At 33.5% G+C, this 19,063-nt stretch overlaps 2 protein-coding genes across 2 annotated transcripts; one reads left to right on the top strand and one right to left on the bottom strand.

Annotated features, from left to right (window-relative positions):
• On the top strand, positions 811-9,603 carry LOC109347858 (RRP12-like protein). The gene is made up of 18 exons (XM_019587956.1): positions 811-1,369; positions 1,966-2,485; positions 2,565-2,822; positions 3,053-3,144; positions 3,686-3,895; positions 3,975-4,376; positions 4,910-5,088; positions 5,239-5,332; positions 5,436-5,492; positions 5,795-5,935; positions 6,067-6,138; positions 7,136-7,249; positions 7,414-7,575; positions 7,677-7,805; positions 7,928-8,029; positions 8,102-8,181; positions 8,441-8,581; positions 8,831-9,603. Exons 1-18 carry the CDS (start codon positions 884-886, stop codon positions 9,408-9,410), a joined length of 3,819 nt encoding a protein of 1,272 aa, XP_019443501.1. The 5' UTR covers positions 811-883; the 3' UTR covers positions 9,411-9,603.
• Positions 10,281-16,011, bottom strand: LOC109347866 (3-oxoacyl-[acyl-carrier-protein] synthase II, chloroplastic-like). The gene is made up of 14 exons (XM_019587965.1): positions 15,418-16,011; positions 13,925-14,124; positions 13,643-13,846; positions 13,296-13,406; positions 13,086-13,181; positions 12,890-12,935; positions 12,729-12,808; positions 12,200-12,268; positions 11,860-11,944; positions 11,207-11,361; positions 11,000-11,080; positions 10,848-10,907; positions 10,582-10,743; positions 10,281-10,328 (listed from the first exon to the last, which is right to left on the bottom strand). Exons 1-13 carry the CDS (start codon positions 15,977-15,979, stop codon positions 10,627-10,629), a joined length of 1,866 nt encoding a protein of 621 aa, XP_019443510.1. The 5' UTR covers positions 15,980-16,011; the 3' UTR covers positions 10,281-10,328; positions 10,582-10,626.

Raw genomic sequence — 19,063 nt, 5'->3', positions numbered from 1 at the left:
AACCTTTCATTTGAATGCGTCAATTTCTCACTATATAAATAAGATAAATCTATAACACTCGTTTATGTTTTTTATTTTTTTGCAATATAACTTAATTTCTTTAAAGATCCTAAAGAAAATTATTTTATTTTTATGACGCCAATAAAATTCAATTTGGAGGAGTAGATGTGAAGGTTAGATCAAGCTAAGTTGTTGCATGAATATGTGTACTATGTCTTCCAAGTAATAGTCGCAGCTGGGTAAACATCTGTTATCTTACACTTTCTATCACTCTATGTGTTATGAGTTTGTGATTGGTCAAAAAAGAATAAGCCTAAACCTTTAAATTGGCTAAAAATATAGACTAAGCCATAATTCCCTATTGGTTGGCGTAGCTCACATATTCCCATTAAACAAATTATCATCTTAAATTAAATCACCTTTAATTTAGAAAAAGTAGTAAGGAGCAAAGAATATTGTGTTAGTATCAATTATTATAGCCATACTATTTAAATCACTACTACTATTATCAAAACCACCATCATTATCTTATACTTTCATTTTCACAACAAATATTAATTATAGCAAATTATCATTCATTTTTATTATCTATTATTTATATTTAATTATTAATAAAAAACAAGGATTTAATATATATACATTGACTAGTATAAATATTTTTACACTATCAACAAATTATTTATTATCAGTTTATTTATATTAACTCTCAAACAAAAATAATATAAATGAACCATAGACAATGGACTTTAATTCGTCGTTCATGTGCATGTATTGAACCCTGATTATTATTTCTACTGTAAGTGTATAGAACCCTGTTAAGAAGTACAAATAAGCTAGCTTATTTTCGCCATTGAGCTAGCTAGGGTTTTTCTCAACATTCTCAATGGAGGAACCCTCATTCTCCATAGCAGAATCAAACGACGATTTCTGCAACTCAATTCTCTCTCGCTTCTCAAACTCCACCGATGAAAATCACCACCATCTCTGCGCCATCATCGGAGCCATGTCTCAGGAGCTCATGGACCATAACCTCCCTTCCACTCCGCTCGCTTACTTCAGCGCCGCATGTTCTTCACTTGATCGCATTGCATCTGAACCAATGCCTTCTAAAAACGTCATCGGTTCGCTTCTCACTATCATATCCCTCGTTATCACCAGGGTACCACTTCCAGTGCTGAAGAAGCAGAGAGAGTTTTTATCGAATCTATTGGTGCGAATTCTTCGCCCTTCGTTGGATTCGGAGATTGGCGCTATATCTGGATTGAAATGCCTCTCGTATTTGTTGATCAATAGGGACAGTGTCAACTGGTCTGATGTTTCTACGTTGTTTAATGTGTTGTTGGGCTTCGTTACTGATTCGCGACCTAAGGTACCGATTCTAAACTTAAATTTTGATATTGGAAGTTAGAGTGTGTTAAAATCCATGCCATGAAATTTGGATAGTGGAGCTTACCATGTCTAGGATATAGCTGAAGAGTGGTTTCTCCATTTTAGGGTGAGTTTTGGTGTAATGTAGCTTAATTAAGCCCTTGTGTTATTGAAGTGAGTTATACAGAGCTTATTTTAAGCCCAAATAAACTCTATTAGCTCTTCCGAACTCCCATCTAACAGGAACAGAACTATCAAAGGTAATTCGACTTTTGGACATTATCTTTCAGTTACCCTTGCCCATTGTTTAATTTTCCATCATGTCATCTTTTATTTTATGGCAAAAGGTTTAGATTTTCTGGATGGCTTTTTATAGTAACATTTTGGATTTGTCTATTTTTTATTGATATGTCCGTAATATTATGAATTATAGCGGAAGAAAGTAGTTATTTGCTTTGACAAAATGCACTGTTGGATGTAAGGGAAGAATGTTGATTTGTAGGAAGGTTACATGGCTTCTGATTAAGGATGCAGACTGACTGTTTGCTAGACTATGGCATATAGTTGAATCTTGTGTGCTGACTATATTTTCAACAGGTCAGAAGGCAATCTCATTTGTGCCTTCGTGATGTCTTGTTAAGCTTTCAAAAATCATCGTTACTGGCATCTGCAAGTGAAGGAGTCACAAGCCTACTCGAAAGGCTTCTTCTGCTTGTTGGTGGAGCAAATGCTAATGCTGGTGAAGGAAATAAGGGAGCCCAGCAAATTCTGTTTATTCTTGATGCTTTGAAAGAATGTCTTCCTTTACTGTTGATGAAATACAAAACAACTATTCTTAAGTACTTCAAAACTCTCTTAGATCTGCGACAACCCTTAGTTACAAGGCGCATAACAGATAGTTTGAGTTTCCTTTGTCATTACCCAGCATCAGAAGTTTCCCCCGAAGCACTACTTGAGTTGTTAATCTCATTGGCTCTTTCTATATCATCAAATGAGACATCTGGAGATGGAATGACTGTTACTGCTCGCTTGCTTGATTCTGGAATGAATAAAGTTTATCCTCTTAACAGGCAAATATGCGTAATTAAGATCCCCGTAGTTTTTATCGCTCTGAAAGGTAAGATATTGTGAAATATGTGTGCACCCATTTCTTAAGGCAATTATAGAATTACACTTTTTTAGTTTTAAATATGCAGATATTTTGGCATCTGAACATGAAGAGGCTGTATACGCAGCAACTGATGCACTGAAGAGCATGATTAATTCTTGTATCGATGAATGCTTGATTAAACAGGGAGTGGATCAGATATCTTTGAGTGATAAAGACTCGCGGAGGTCAGGGCCAACCATTATTGAAAAAATTTGTGTAACTGTTGAGAGTCTGCTTGATTACCACTATGCTGCTGTCTGGGACAGAGTATTTCAAGTTGTTTCAGCCATGTTTCATAAATTAGGTAGTTTGATTGCTATCAAGTGTTGTACTCTTGTTATACTTTCTTGCATTGACATATATAATTTGTTGGCTGGTTGCCTGGTCATTAGATTATGAAAGGGTAATAAGTATTATATCTTAATAGTATGAGTAAATTGTTTAAAATTGGCATGGTATATTCCCCTGGTTTCCTTTTAAGTTTCTTACACCCGATCAAAATATTTGAGAGCAATGCTATCATTTCCAATACAGGAAAATATTCTCCTTTTTTTATGAAAGGAATACTGAAAAACTTGGAAGAAGTGCAGAAGCTGCCTGATGAAGATTTTCCCTATAGGAAACAGGTCTAATTCTTTTCTAGTACACTTTTGATTTTTTCTAGTATGCTAAATTAATGTAGAACTGATTATCGTATTGAATGAGATTTTATGTTATGTTTTTATGTCTAAGATCATATGTCCCAACTTTGAACAGTTTCTAGTATGAGCTGACTGGTAAAAGGTTGGTTGGCTTCTAATTTTATTATGTTCTCAAAGATTAAAATAAATTAGCTGGTTTTGTCAACCCTGTTGTTCTAGGTGATAGATATATCTGTGTTTATCCCATGATATATTTACAGGGCCGTTTAATGCTGTTGATGGATAATTCATGTGCCATCGGATTAACAAGATATAGGTTTTTAGTCTTGCAGGATTGATTATAGTATTCCCTGTTATTTAGATTTTCAATTAGCAGAATTTGAGTGTATCACTTTTGACTTGTTGGATTTCCTAGGCAATATCATCTATAAATTGGTTGTTATTGAAGGGTTTGTGAATTGCTTGTTAGTATAGGTTTTTTATGTGCAACAAATTACTGACGTGTAGCACATTCTATGACGTGCAGCTGCACGAATGCTTTGGGTCGGCTCTTGTTGCAATGGGACCTGAAACTTTGTTATCTTTCATACCTCTGAATTTGGAAGTTGAAGACTTATCCGATGCAAATATTTGGCTTTTTCCAATATTAAAACAATATATTGTTGGTGCACGTTTAAACTATTTTACTAAAGAAATTTTGACCATGATTGAACGTGTTAGGGGCAAGGCTCGAAAGGTACATAACATTTTATTAATGATGAGGTGCACTTTTAGTCTTTTCAAAATATTCATTTATTACTTGATACATTTTGCAGTTTGAGATGCAAGGATTGATGGTGTCATCAAGGAATGCAGATGCACTTGCTTATTCACTGTGGTCTTTGCTGCCTTCATTTTGCAACTATCCTGTGGATACTGCTGAAAGTTTCATGCTTTTGAAGGAACATTTATGTATTAAGTTAAAGGAAGAATCTGACGTTCGTGGAATAATATGCACTGGTTTGCAGCTTTTGATTAAACAAAACAAGGATATTTTGGATGCAAATGACAAGGATTCTATTGAGAATGATATAGTCAAAGAGCAAGATTTGGTCCGTTATTCACAACAGGTTGCAACTGACAATTTGAGTGTGCTAAAGTCATCTGCTAAGAGCTTGTTAGATGCTTTATCAGAAGTTTTCCTGAATTCTACAAAAGATGATGGTGGTTGTTTACAGGTACCGAAACTATTACATTGATGTTTGATAATAGTTGCATAATGTCCCTGAATGTTTTCTGAAATTACATCAAAATAAAATTACAGTTTGCCACTGTGTGGTGAAAATCTATTACTGTAACATATTAAAATTAAAATAGTGTTATGCATTATTAGGAAATAATATTTAGATTAGTTTATTTTGTATTGTAATAACTAGCCTGTTAGTTAAGCTAGCATTCCTTAGTCAAACTAACTGAATTAGTTAGCTTGCTAAGGACACTTCCTGCCTTCTATAAATAGAGCTAAGGCTCTCCTCTTGTAATGAGCAGTTTTCATAAATAATATTCAGTTTCTACAAACTCTAAATTTCTCCCTTCTCTCTTTTTCTCTCTCTCTAGACGGTTACCTTTACATGCATTACTTTACCAATTTAGGAACTGACTAAGTGCTCTACTATTGTGAGTTCACTATTATATGAAAATTAAGTTGGCCCTTTATTATTACATTTAGCTTGTGCAAGAATTTTACAGTAATGATTTTGCTCCTTTACAGCACACAATTGGTGATATTGCTGCCATAGGAGATAAAGCCATGGTGTCCAGCTTATTTGTATTCAGAATGAAGGAACTTCGTAGACATACTAAAGAGGCCAGCAATGTGGACAATTTTAAAAGTTTTAGTTCTATGCAGATTGATGGGCCATTAAATAATAAGTCTCTATCAGTTGTCAGGTGTTGATAATCATCTATTTCTCACTACTCTGTCTGAATTGTTTTACGAAACTTGGCACATTTATGTAGCTCATCGTGTCTGTATTTTACTCGAACTGTCTTATTTTTGTGTTGAGTGTAAGCATTCATTTCATAGGTTTTTTATTCCAGGGCGCGGTATATTGATTTGGCGGTTTCACTGTTGCCTGGTCTAAATGCTAAAGAGATTAATACATTATTTCTTGCAATAAAGCCAGCATTGCAGGTTTGACTGAGATAGTGTGCTTAACTTTTTATTCAGAGATTTTCCACAACCCTTTTACTCGTCATGAAGCTGGGAAGATTATAGTGGTTGTTGTTGTTTGCAGGATCTCGAAGGTGTCATTCAGAAGAAGGCATACAAAGGACTTTCAATCATTCTCAAGGTATTCCCCCACTTTTATTTGATTTTTCTCGTGAGGATTGGTTTCAAAATATGTGACATTTATGTAGAGTATTCAATTTTCATAGGCATGCATGCTGTAAACCAGTACAGTTGCTTGGATTTTTTAATTAGTTTACTCGTCTGATGTTTTAGTTGTTGAAGTGATCATCAATGATGTCATTACTTATAAGTTATTTTTTATTGGAAAAGTCATTTAAAAAGTAGTGTTTACTCTGCTCATCATGATGGTAAAATATTTCAGCTTATTGGTTTTTTATTTGCAATGGTCTTGAATCTTGACAGAGCTCAGATAGTTTTATTTCATCAAATTTTGAGGAACTGCTTGGACTTATGGTTGAAATTCTTCCTTCATGCCATATTCCGGGCAAACATCACAGACTTGATTGCCTTTACTTCTTAATAGTCCATATCACAAAGTCAAAGGTAAAGCCTGGTTTTCTTCTTCTTTGTTTGTTACCTTGAGGTATGTTATGTTGTGGCACATCCAGTATGTTGTAGAATATTAACATATCAAGTATCAGCATAAAGAATCTGAAATTTTGCAATGCCTACAGGATAATATGGATGGCAGGTGGCGAGAAATTGTTGGCTCTTTCCTTACCGAAATAGTACTTGCTTTGAAAGAGGTAATGTGATGTTAACTGTGGAAACTTCCAATTCATGCAGTTTTCTTTGCCTTTGATACTGCATACCAATTTTCTTTCAAATAAATGGTTCAATTTGCAGTTTCTTCTTTTGTCTCCATCGTCATTTCTTGGGCTGGCAAATTTTGAGTTGTATTGGGTCGGGTGGGGCTTGGATTTTGCTGTGACTCTTCTTCACCCAAACTAGTTTTTTTCCTGATGCCTATTCATTGTTCTTAACAGTACAGTTTTGTGCATACATTAGCACGGTGCACTGGGCAGCCAATTTTCACAAAGCTTATAACTTCATATATTTCAACGTTTCTGTTGTTGCCTGTGTAAGGCACGTAAAATTTGCAATTTATTGTAGCATGTTTCACATACCATGGACAATAGTTAAACAACAACATTTAAGGATGAATGAAGTCATAAAGACACATACCTATGCTACCACAAGGGCCTTAATGTCAGTGATCTCTGCTTATCAAACAGACCCATTGTCCTCTGTGACTCCACCATGCACTGACTGCTCTGAATAGGCAATGTGTTTTTTGTCTTTAATTTTGGTATTGTATACTTGTCCTTGAATGTATAGACTATAGAGCCTAGTGCTTTAGCATTCTACTAGCTCAATGAGTAGCTTTGTTTTTTGATGTAGTTTTTTGGCTGGTTCTTTAAGTTATGATCAATGGCAAGTTAGATGTTGGTACACCTGAGCTTTTGTAGCATCTTCTTGGTTTTGTAAGTTCTGACCAATGGAAAGACAGTGTTGCTTTTTTTAGATTAAGAAGGCTGGTCAGCCTGCTGCCACCAGTGAATTGGTTGTTGTGGCTTATAGGGTAACTGCTATTACCAGTGGCAGTTAGAAAGCCAATAGTGGTGTTAATAGCATGCTTAAAGATATTTGGCATGTCCCTTACTTTTTGTTGTTGATAGCTTCTGAGCTCACTTCATAGTTCATAAGGTTGCTTTGGTGCTAAGTGTGAGGTTATTCCTGCAGGCTAATAAAAAAACAAGGAATAGGGCTTATAACATTCTTGTCCAAATTGGCCATGCATTTGGGGATGAAGAGAGAGGTGGGAACCAAGAAAACTTGTATCAATTTTTTAACATGGTAAACAGCTAATTTTATGTTTCTGCTTTATATTTATTGGTTAATTAATCAATACCATCCCACTTTATTTGATTTGATATAATCTTGAACTCATCATGCTTAAACGTGCACGATTTGGAAGTTGCCAATAGAATAATTTGATTTTGTGCTGTTTTTAATATCAGGTTGCTGGAGGCTTGGCTGGCGATACTCCACATATGATAAGTGCAGCAGCCAGAGGTCTAGCTCGTTTGTCTTATGAGTTCTCTGACCTTGTTTTAACTGCTTTCAACTGGCTCCCGTCCACATTTCTCCTGCTCCAGAGAAAAAATAAAGAGATAATTAAGGTTCATTCCTTTTCTATTTTGTCAGTTAAATGCATTGCTGACATAAGCAAAGTTATTTCTTTTGCCTCCTGAATTAAATGTGTTTTTGTCACTTGTTGCAGGCTAATCTTGGTTTATTGAAGGTATTAGTAGCCAAATCACAAGCAGAAGGATTACTAGTGCACCTGAAGATCATGGTGGAAGGTTTGTTAAAGTGGCAAGATAACACCAAAAATCATTTTAAAGCGAAGGTTGCTATTTTGGTTGTCTTATGTCATTTTTTAATGCAATTTCATTTATTTGTCTCCGATATCTGTTTTAGAATTGAGCTACTTGTTCATATTGTGAACACTGAGATTCAATTTCCTTTCAGGTGAAAAGTCTTATGGAAATGCTTGTCACAAAGTGTGGATTGGAGGCTGTTAAAGCTGTCATGCCTGAAGATCATATGAAACTTCTTTCCAACATACGCAAGGTCTGTTGACAGCAATCCACCATATAGTTTACAGATAACTCTCTGGATTTTGAGTATCATTATTTTCCCCAGATAAAGGAACGAAAAGAGAGGAAACATGGTGCTAAATCTGAGGAAAGTAGATCTCATTTTTCAAAAGCAACTTCATCCAGGTAACAATTATGCATTTTTATCCCACTGGCAAGTTAAAAAAGTAACACAGTAAAGGTTTTCAGTTTGGCCCACCTGTAATCTTGATATGGCATGCTTGTTCCGTGAATTCTGCATTGTAGAGTGACTAAGTTCTGTGATTGTTCTTGTTATGATTTTAACATCATGCATTATCGTAGACCTGATCATTTTATTTAAATACTGTGCCATGTTGAAATTGCAAGTAATTTCTGATGCTTGCTTCATTTAATCTATTTTCAGGCAAAGTACCTGGAATCATACAAGGCTTTTTTCAGATTTCGATGAAGATAGTGGTGGTAGTGATTCAGGATACCTGAATGGCAGGACAATTTCTAGAAGGGGCAAGTCTTTACATCTGAAATCAGCAGCATCTTCATTTCGGTAAGCTGTGGGTTTAATTTGTTCATTCTTGTCACAGCCAGCTGGATTCTCTTGCTTCCATTAGATAATTGTAATATAAGTAGCATGGTCTCTTGTTCTTGGATTTACAGTTTCAATTTGTCGAAAAAAATTGTGATAAAAAAAGCTGAGATTTAATTTAACAATCACGTGAGCTTGAACTTATCCTAGCAAGAAATATTTCTTCTGAAAATCAATTTCGATAAGAGCGCGGTTGCTTGTTCTATATAGGTCAAAAAATATCAGACCAAAGAAGAATTTGCATGAGCAGTTCTCTGACCAATCGGATGATGAGCCACTTGATTTACTGGATCAGCAGAAAACAAGGTCAGCTCTTAGATCCTCAGATTATCTTAAAAGAAAATCAAGGTCAGATGATGAGGTAGAACTAGATTCCGAAGGACGGTTGATTATCTGCGAGGAAGGAGAAAGAAGGAAGGAAAAGCCTTCTGACACCGATTTTGGGAGTGAGCGTGATAGTCACTTGTCTGCGAAGTCAGGAACTAAAGCACAAAAGCGGAGAAAAACATTGGAGTCTGGGTGGGCTTACACCGGGAAGGAATACTCTAGCAAAAAAGCAGGTGGAGACGTGAAGAGGAAGGACAAGCTTGAACCATATGCATATTGGCCACTTGATCGGAAAATGATGAGCCGTCGACCTCATCAGCGAGCTGCCGCTAGAAAAGGCATGACTAGTGTTGTAAGGATGACAAAGAAGCTTGAAGGCAAGAGTGCCTCTGATGTGCTGTCTGTAAAGGGTTTGAAACTAAAAAGGACTCAAAAGAAAGGTAGCAAGAAAATTAAAATGTGAGGAATGCGGGATTTGATTGTTATATCATGTTTTGCTGTATATAGATTATCATTAGGTGTTTGCATTGTTAAACCATTTTTGAAGGTTTCTTTAAGTTCTGGTAAGTGGTAACATTATATATACTGGTGAATTTATCATTATATCTTCAACTATTTATTTTTTATTCTTGTTATTGCACAATTCGTCTTACAAAATACTGGTGAAGTTATATTATAATTTATATCTTCTTTTTCATCATGTGCTTCAGCCTTTATACATTACAATCGGGTTTAAATCTTGAAAACCTTAATAAAACGGTATAGATTTACTCTCTCTAGATCACATGAGATGGAAGCTTCAAACACCAAGCCACTCATTATACATTAAAGGTTAAAATAAAAAACTGTACATTAAAGATGAAATAATAATAATATTATTATGTATATTGCTATGTTTTAAAATTCTAGCGAACACGAGATTGGAAGCACAATAGGTCACAGAAAACAATATTATTACATTTTCCGTACTATAGTAGGAAGGAATGCTACAGCTGAGGTGGCGAAAGTGATGCTAATGTGAGTTCTAAAAATTTAAGTTTCTCGAATATAATTCAATCATATAATATGTTGTAACATAGTAGACAGTGTATAAACTTAGGTAAAAAACTATCAGTAATTAATCTTGATCATATCCTTGTACATGGGTATAAAACAAAAGACTTATCATCCCCCTTTAAGGGTTACATCAAAGTGGGTCAACTCCAACTCTAACCATTCATGGCATGATAGGATTTTATGTGGTGGATACACTCTATATAATGTTCTGTTTCTATTAAGTATTAACAATGTTTCTCTGCAGTAACTGTTCCCACCAAACCCATACATAATTTTCAGCCACCAAAAGAGTATGCAATACATTGCCTGGGTTGACACTAAGTAACTGCAAGACAAACACACTGAATCAATCACAATGGAGCAGGGGAAAAAAATAGTCTTGTTAACAAGTAGCCCTTGCTTAAGGAATCAAAAGATTGAAAGTTGCTATTGAAAATTAGAGATTTTAAAATTTTAAAATATAAGAGTACAATTTTTTCCAAGACAATGTTTTTATCTTTGATTCCTTAATTAGTTCCAGCACTGCATTACATTCTCCATAAATAAAGGTCAATAAAACCTCCTTTTTAGGAGCTTACCTTCTTTATAAAGATAGTAATGTATATAGCACCATGTGACATTTATCACTTATAAGGGGCAAATATGATTGAAGAATTGTGACCCCCAAAACCAAATGAATTAGATAAAGCAGCCTTGATATCCAGTCTCTCTTTGGTTGGACCAACAAGTACTTTTGCATCCTGAATTTTGTTCAAATAACCAAATTAGATAATTTTAAACCCTATAAATGATGACACAACACACTTTTAAACAAAGCCGAAAATGTTTGCAAGAGGTAACATACCACTCCTTTGTCTGGATTTTCTAGATTGATATTTGGATGAATCCAACCTGTCTTAATTGCCTACATAAAGAATAACAAAGCTCACAAATTTTTATACGTAAAACTTTCGAAATTAAAAAATTACATGAACAAGTAATGCATTATGTTTTCACCTTTATTGTTGCTACAGCTTCCACAGCACCAGCTGCCCCTAGTAGATGGCCAATCATAGATTTTGTAGAATTTACTCTTAGCTGTTTAAACAAGAGATTTTGGTAAGCATGACAATATGATAAGCAACAGTGTTTATTATAGCAATTAAAAGAGCAAGAAATCATAATTACCGAGCGATAATAGTACTAGTAAAAACAAATGTTTACCTCGGGGTTTTGACCAAAACAATGAATCAGAGCCTGGTACTCCTTCAGATCTCCAGCTGGTGTAGATGTGGCATGTGCATTTATGTAATTCACATCCTCTTTTGATATTCCAGACTCAGCTAAGGCTTTTTCGATGCAAAGTATAACTCCGGCCCCTGTTTGAGATGAAATAAGATACATAAGTGCAAGATTAGGCCAGGAATGCTCTGCATGGACTTACATAACATCAATTACCAAGTGTCCTAAACAAAGCACGTAATAATTAAAAAGCCGTTTCAATTTTGGAAAAATTTCACTTTGGTTCCGTAACGAAGATGGCAAGGGAATAGTAAATATCTTTCACTATTCTGAAAATGAGATGATGATATGATGGTTGAATTAAATACATTCCAGAGCTTTTAAGATGATAGGATGACAGGGAGTATGAAATGTCTCAATCGTGCTTATAAATTGTAATAGCGAGGAAAAAAGTAGCTACAAAAGATGAATCTGAAAACAAAAACAGCAGAAAAACCTCCATATTCTAGTTAATGACCAGAATGCCAGACAAACAAAAATACATTCAAGAGATAACAAAGGTGATTTTCGAATGACAAAATGAGTTATTTTCAAGATTAATGAATAAAAAGGGCTCTAAAGGTTTAACATTTTACCATCAGGACGTGGCTCAGTCACATGATATGCATCAGAGGTGAAGCTTCCACCAAGGAATTCTGCATATATGGTTGCACCTCTTTTCTGCAATGCCAAAAAATTGGATGACTCTGTATTACTCGAGTTATATTGCAAAAGCAGTAAATGTTTTCGGCATACTGATGATGTTAATGTGAAATATAAATTTGGGAAAATCAAGAAATAATAGGTGCTGCACAGTGGTAATGACAACAATTAGAATGAAGAACAATCCTAGCACAAGATAGAACATTTTAGTACTGCTGGAAAGAACTACGGGGTGCATTTGGCTCTCAAATTAGTAGATCAAACTAGAAGTACCTTAGCATGTTCCAATTCTTCTAAAAGTAAAACTCCAGCCCCTTCTCCCATGACAAATCCATCACGATCCTGTAATATCATAAATGCAACCGGATGGTCAGCAACACAAATGCAGGACAAGATGAAAGAAATGGTGAGTATACAAACCAAAGCTGCAAGCATGCAATTTTTAAGTCTTTTTTAAAATTTCAATCCAAGCATCCATTACTTTATCTAAATAGTTCATGTTTCATGATTATCAAATTAAATTGCTCTGTTGGATGTCTAGACATACAAGAGTGGCTCATTATTGCACAAAAGATTTAACGAACATTTCCCCAGCACACGCTGGGTTGGCATGGCCAACCTTAAAAATTGTTACGAAGGTTTTTAGTGAAGTATGCTCTACATATGACTAGAAAAGACTAGACATACTCATCCAAATTCAGTAGAATTATCAATATACAGATTGTTAGAAGAGAAATAATGAAAAATCAGCAATAAGAAATGGGGAAAACCCAAAATAGCAATGTCATTTCTATAGCATTACAATATCCCAGGGGCGTGAAGCTTTGGCAGGATCGGTATTCCTCTTTGAGAGTGCTCTGCAAGCCACAAAGCCTCCCAAACCTGCGATGATTGTTGCATCGATATCAGTTTATGGCATAATCACTTAACAGAAGCCAAAAAGATTGAGTAACAAGAGGATACCAATTGGTAAAATAGCAGCATCTGAGCCACCACAAAGCATCACATCCTGCAGATAAATTTCATATTTATGGAATTTGTTAACACCTTTTGATAAAATAACTGTTATTAAACTATCTTTTTTGTCCAAAAAAACAATTTAATGGAAAACATTAGAATTTAACCATCCCAAGAGCAAGTACTAAAACAAAATACTTACAACATCACCTCTAATGATATGGTTTGCTGCACTCAGTATACAAAAGTTACTTGTAGCACAAGCTGTAGATATAGAATAATTAGGGCCCATCCATCCCTGAATTCAATAAAAGAAATCGTTGTCAGATAGAAAATACAAAAAAGTCGAAACAAAAATCAAGACACCATTATATGGTGTCCACAGTATGCCCCAACATCTATTTAAACAGACCAGATCAATTGCAAGCATGGCAGAACCCATATTTGTTGTTGCAAAAGGAACACAAAAAGGATTCAACTTCTTATATGAGACTCGTAAAGCTTCAATAGAATCACTAAAAACCTGTTCAATACAAAAACGAAACAAAATGCTCAGTAAACCAATGCCATAAGATTACATAAAATGATAAATTTCTGGCTCATCTGGGGTTGCGTTTGACAATAAATTCAATCCGCAAGATGAAATAACCCCCTAAACATACTATGATGCTTGTAGATACCCAAACTACTGAATGCAACAACAAAAAATAATGCTATTATCAAGTATTGTGTCTCAACATGCAACAGAGTATATGTTACCTTCATGCCACCCATTCCTGAGCCAATCAAAACTCCACATTTCTCTTTATTTAACTCGTCCATCACATCTTTGGTAATTCCACCATCAACCAAGGCTTTCTTGGCGGCTGTTAGCATATAGTGCATAAATTTATCCATTCTCTTCGAAAGTTTCGGTGCTATCCAGCCTTCGGTTGAGAAAGACTTGATCTCACCAGCAATCCTCTGGATACAGAGAATAATGAGAACAAAAACTATAGCATGCAACAACGTAAAATACAATTTGAATTATATCAAACTTACGGTTGGAAAATCAGCACAATCAAAACCCTCAATCTCGCTAATACCACTAGCACCATTGAGTAAATTGTTGTAGAAGACATCTGGATCATGACCAAGTGGTGTAACCACACCTAAGCCTGTCACAACTACTCGCCTTTGTTTTGCAAGAGGTTTTTTTGTTGACGTGAATTCTTGGTCAGGTTGCAAAGCCACTGTTTTACCTTGAAAGTTTGCAATTCCAAGGCTTGTATCAGCAATTATAAGATGAAGAATGAATTTACAGGACATAAACCATGTTCACAAGTTGGCATCCTTCAACATCAATACAGCTTTGGAGATCTAAATTTCAGGCAAATGTCTATTATCATAATATCATTTCAAGAAAGTAATGCCAGAATGCAGAAGCCTTGCAACAGAAAAAATGTCATTCTCTTAAAGAGTAACACACATGTGATATTTTTTTTATTTTCGAGGAATTATAATCCTAAACCAAGCTTCAATCCATTGCTTAGGATAAAAACAATCAAGACCATTGAACCAGATCTTACCACACTACATGCATGAGAGATGCATTAATATAAACCTTTCCAGATAGTTCAAAATAATTAAAAAAGGAGAAGCAAAACCACTTGTTGTGTACTTTTTTCTGCTACAAGTTCATTTATTTTGCATTTATTATTCATAATAAATTAAAAATTATTCCTCCTGTCCTCACGTGTTTCAATATACCACCAAGGTGATAAAATCATAAATACCTAACATCTTACACTTCTAAGAACCAAAAAAAATAAAAAGAGGGACACATAGACTAAACAGAAATCTTCTACATTCACTATTCTGTATCACTTCCATTAACACCAATGAGAAATAGTCATTTCGTAAAAAAAAATTATTTTCCATTAAAAAATAAGTCCATCAGAATTTTTCATTAGGTATCATTGGTGGTAAATGTTGTGGTACGAGGTATTGGTTATAGAAAATTCCCGTTCAGAACGTGGAACAATATTTCCAACTTTTAACTTAAGGAACACTTCAAATGAATTATTATTTATTAAAGAAAAAAACACAAGAGCTTTATCTTGTTTAAACTTTAAACTAATTCTCTTTATGTGTGAATATCAACTTCCATGAAATTGCAAGAGAAAACAACATTGAAGATTATAAGACTAATCAATAACCAAGTAATTAATTCGTATCATTGAAGCAACAGAGCAAGTAAAACTACCCTCAAAATCAAACTAGGATTAAGCAGCAGAGTAACCCTTAACAATAAAAATAAGAAAATAATAACAAAGCGAGAGACAGATATCCAAATTAAAAGCATAGGCTTTAACTGAACCGCTATAACAAAAATGCAACCTTTATTATTACGATAAAATAAATTCTCAAATTTCACGATCAACTAGAGAATGGGAAAATAAAAAATAAAAAAACAAACCCAGTAAAGAATAGAGTAAAATTTGATTATTCAGCAAAAAAAAATCTGAACTTGATAGTAAAGAAACAAACTTTACCAGAACGAGAAAGTGAATTGAGACGCCTCTGTTTGCGGTTAAAATTGGTAGTATTGGATCGAAAAAGTTGAGAGAGTGTATTAGAAGCATTGTAGTCAGTGCAAGGTTCAAGTGAAGTGATAAGACCATGAATGCTGGATCCATAGAGAGAAGAAATCAAACGAGTGTTGAATTTGGAAGTAGCAGAAGAAGTGAAATTGGTGAAACGATAACGTCGTTTAGAAGAAGAGTAACGGTGGTCAGAGTCGCACGTGATAGACATGCAAGCAGCCATAAGCCACGTGCAAAAGGGGGAAGACATGATGATGAGAAAAAGAGAGAGAAGAGAAAGTGGTGAAATCAATAAAGAGTGGTTGTGAAAAGAGATTGAAGAAGAAACATATATATATAGAGGAATAATAATAATAATAATAATTTTAATAATAATAAGAATAATAGAAAAGGTGGTGATGGATAGGGGTGGGTAATGAGAGGAAAGAAAGAAGGTGAAGTGGGTGAGAGTGAGTGAGGAAGAAAGTGAATAGAAAATGAGAGAATGGAAATGAAACAATGTTGGATTCATTAAACAGAGAGAAACAGTTCTTCACCCTCCTTTTCTGCAATCTCAGTCACACTCCCTCCTCCCTCACTATGTTTCTCTCTCCCATCCTACGAATGAATATGAGTTTTATACATTGTTATTTTATAATATGATAAAGAATATTACTAATTTTGTATAAAAAATTTAAATAAAATAAAGTATTTTTTCATAACATGAGATAATTTATTTTCTCTCGCCAATAAAAATATGACATATATAATTTTATTTTATTTTAAAAATATTTTTATAGAAAATAATTAAATAGAACACATTTCATATTTTTACTTACCTGATTATGAAATACTTTATTCTTATTTTTAAATAGACATAACACAAGCACAAGTCTTATATAAGTTTAGATGTTGAAACAATATTATAAGTTTAGCTCATGAACTTTTAAGATTTTCTGTTTACTAAACTGAGAAATCGTAAATGAGTTTTTTTAACTTATTAATCAATTACTAGGTACAGGAGATAATTTATATCTTAATATATAATCCATGAAATTCAATCATATAATAGTGATCTTAAAGTTACAAATTGATAATTTCATAACAACCATCCTATTAGAGGAACCTATAAATATTTTACCAAACCATATCCAATCACATCAAACCCACAAAGTCTCATAAAGCATCTCTTTCTTAAAGATCCCATTATAATTTAATTGAAATTTAGTGACATAATTGTATATATTTTTGTTTGAAGACCTAATTAAAAATTCTAAAATAATTGGAGAAATTAATTTAACATTTCTTAAAATAAAGATGACATGTTAGATGGGGTTGACTTTTCTTTTTAAAAAATTGAGAGTTTAGTGATTCAATTTTTACATAACTAGTTTATTTAAAAGTGGGATGCATATATGGAAGATGTATCTTAATTTTTTATGTGGTGCTTAAATATTTAAATCAAGTATAAAGATAAAATGTGCATATATGGAAGATCACAATATGGTAGAAAATTTAAGTTATCTATTCATAGTACACGCATGGTAAGATCCATGTCGATCAATAAAGTGTTATTAATTAGTGAAGTGATTTCGATGTCTTAGACAAAAAGTTAAAAAAGTAATACATAAGAAATATCACATTCACTCTCATCATCATTTCTCTAAGTCTAAGCCCATCATATAACAACAAGGACTGGGCTGTTCCTCTTTATTATCACAATCTCCATAACCTCCAGGCCCCCACTTTTCCTTTGCTTTCTAATATAAAATTCTCTTGTTTTCATAAAAGAGTTTAAAATCTATGTACTGACTGTGTAAAGTTTTTTACACTGTCAACATATCATCCACCATTAATTTGTATTATTTTTATTTAAGATTTAATAGTGGTTAACAAATCAATAGTGGATACTGACAGTGTAAAAAACACTTACACAATCAATGTATACATATTAATTCTATACAATTAAAAAGTAAAAGTAATACAGCATCAATGTAGGCAAATGTAGGAGCCTCGAAGTGAAATGGTTTTCTCTTGAATACTGAAATGTGAAAGAGAAATATATTTTTATAATTTTTTAATTCAAAAATTAAGATCTGGATCTTATGTATCTTCCACACAAAAATTGTCACTTCATGATCATCTTCTCTTTTCTTTCATTGTAAAGACACGTGTAGGTACTAAGATGCTGATTGGAAACAATGCTATACAGTGACAGGACAAAAATGAGATAAAACAAAACATGTTCTACACATGTCCTATGCTTAACAAATACCATAATATATAAAAACGAAATACCATAATACAAAAAAACTCTGTCTAGCAACACCCTAAGGAACAAAATCCATGCTTAGTAAAACTTATCAATTGTTGCCTGACACCTTTTTCTGACTCCTCTTTGTAGTCCATATGTAAATCATGAGAAAAATATCATTAGCCATCTTCATCAACACTTGTGTGTTAAGAGTTCCATATTGAATAAAATAGCAAATTTAATGTGTTACTTAAGTCATGAGGTTTTTCCACCTAATTAACTAATTTTTTGGATTGAGCTTTCCTCATGTACTTAAATTCTAACATTGTATTTGCTTGTTCATATAAGCTAAAAGAAGTACATGGTTAGAAAAAAGGGGAAAATACTATAATTGTTTGGCCCTCTGCCACACTTCATGCACATAAACCATTTACAACAAACATTGATTTTTCTGAATGAGCAAATAAGGTTAACACCAGCAGCATCCTTGGCACCCAGTAAAAAAAATTGAAAATTGAGGTTTGTGTATGAAGAAATTAAAGATAGAGAACTATGGTCTGAGAGGCAATATACAGGAGTGTAGAGGAATACCAATTCCACAACAATCTATAAACAGACAATATGAAAATGCATCAAACTTTATGAGGCAAAATTTTATGCATAACATTGGTAGGGGAAACATGTCAAACTACTTAACATCATGTGACTTATAATATACTAGGTTAGTTCAGATTTTTTTGTAATCTAATTAGGCTTAAATTTTATAAAAGCTTATTTAACTTTATATGTTCAATTTTATGCTATCTAAAAGACATATTATGTATAATAGATTGACCTATTTAATTATATTATTTTATTATACTAATATTTATTATGTATGAACTGTAATATAAAATATTTAAAAAATGGTTTTTTTAGTTGGACCTACTTAAAAGCATGTTTGATAGCTCATTTAAACACACATGTTTTTGACCTATTTAAAAGGTCTTGTTGCATAATATATTTTTAAATAAGCTAATGTGGCAGGTTAAACTTTTAAACAAACAATAATTAGGTGTTTAAAACATGTTATATAAGCTTAGTTTGATTAATGCAAAACACAACTTAGCAATCTCCACCTCTAAGTAGGTGTGTAAAGATTTGGTTGAATTTTTGTGATATTTAGTGACCGAACCAATCATAAAAATAAGGATTAGTACACCTTAATTAACTTTAAATTTTACTGTAATTATTAAACTGGACAGGTCATGAATAGTTTGGTTTTGTTCCGCAATTTTCTTGTTTTTTTTAATTTTACATCAATTGAATGTTCAAAATATGCTACATGATATATTATTTGTCTATAAAATGAAAACCACTATT

This window comes from Lupinus angustifolius, chromosome LG01, assembly GCF_001865875.1.
Source record: "Lupinus angustifolius cultivar Tanjil chromosome LG01, LupAngTanjil_v1.0, whole genome shotgun sequence".
NCBI classification, from domain to species: domain Eukaryota; kingdom Viridiplantae; phylum Streptophyta; class Magnoliopsida; order Fabales; family Fabaceae; genus Lupinus; species Lupinus angustifolius.
This window is presented reverse-complemented; position numbering and strand designations above follow the sequence as displayed.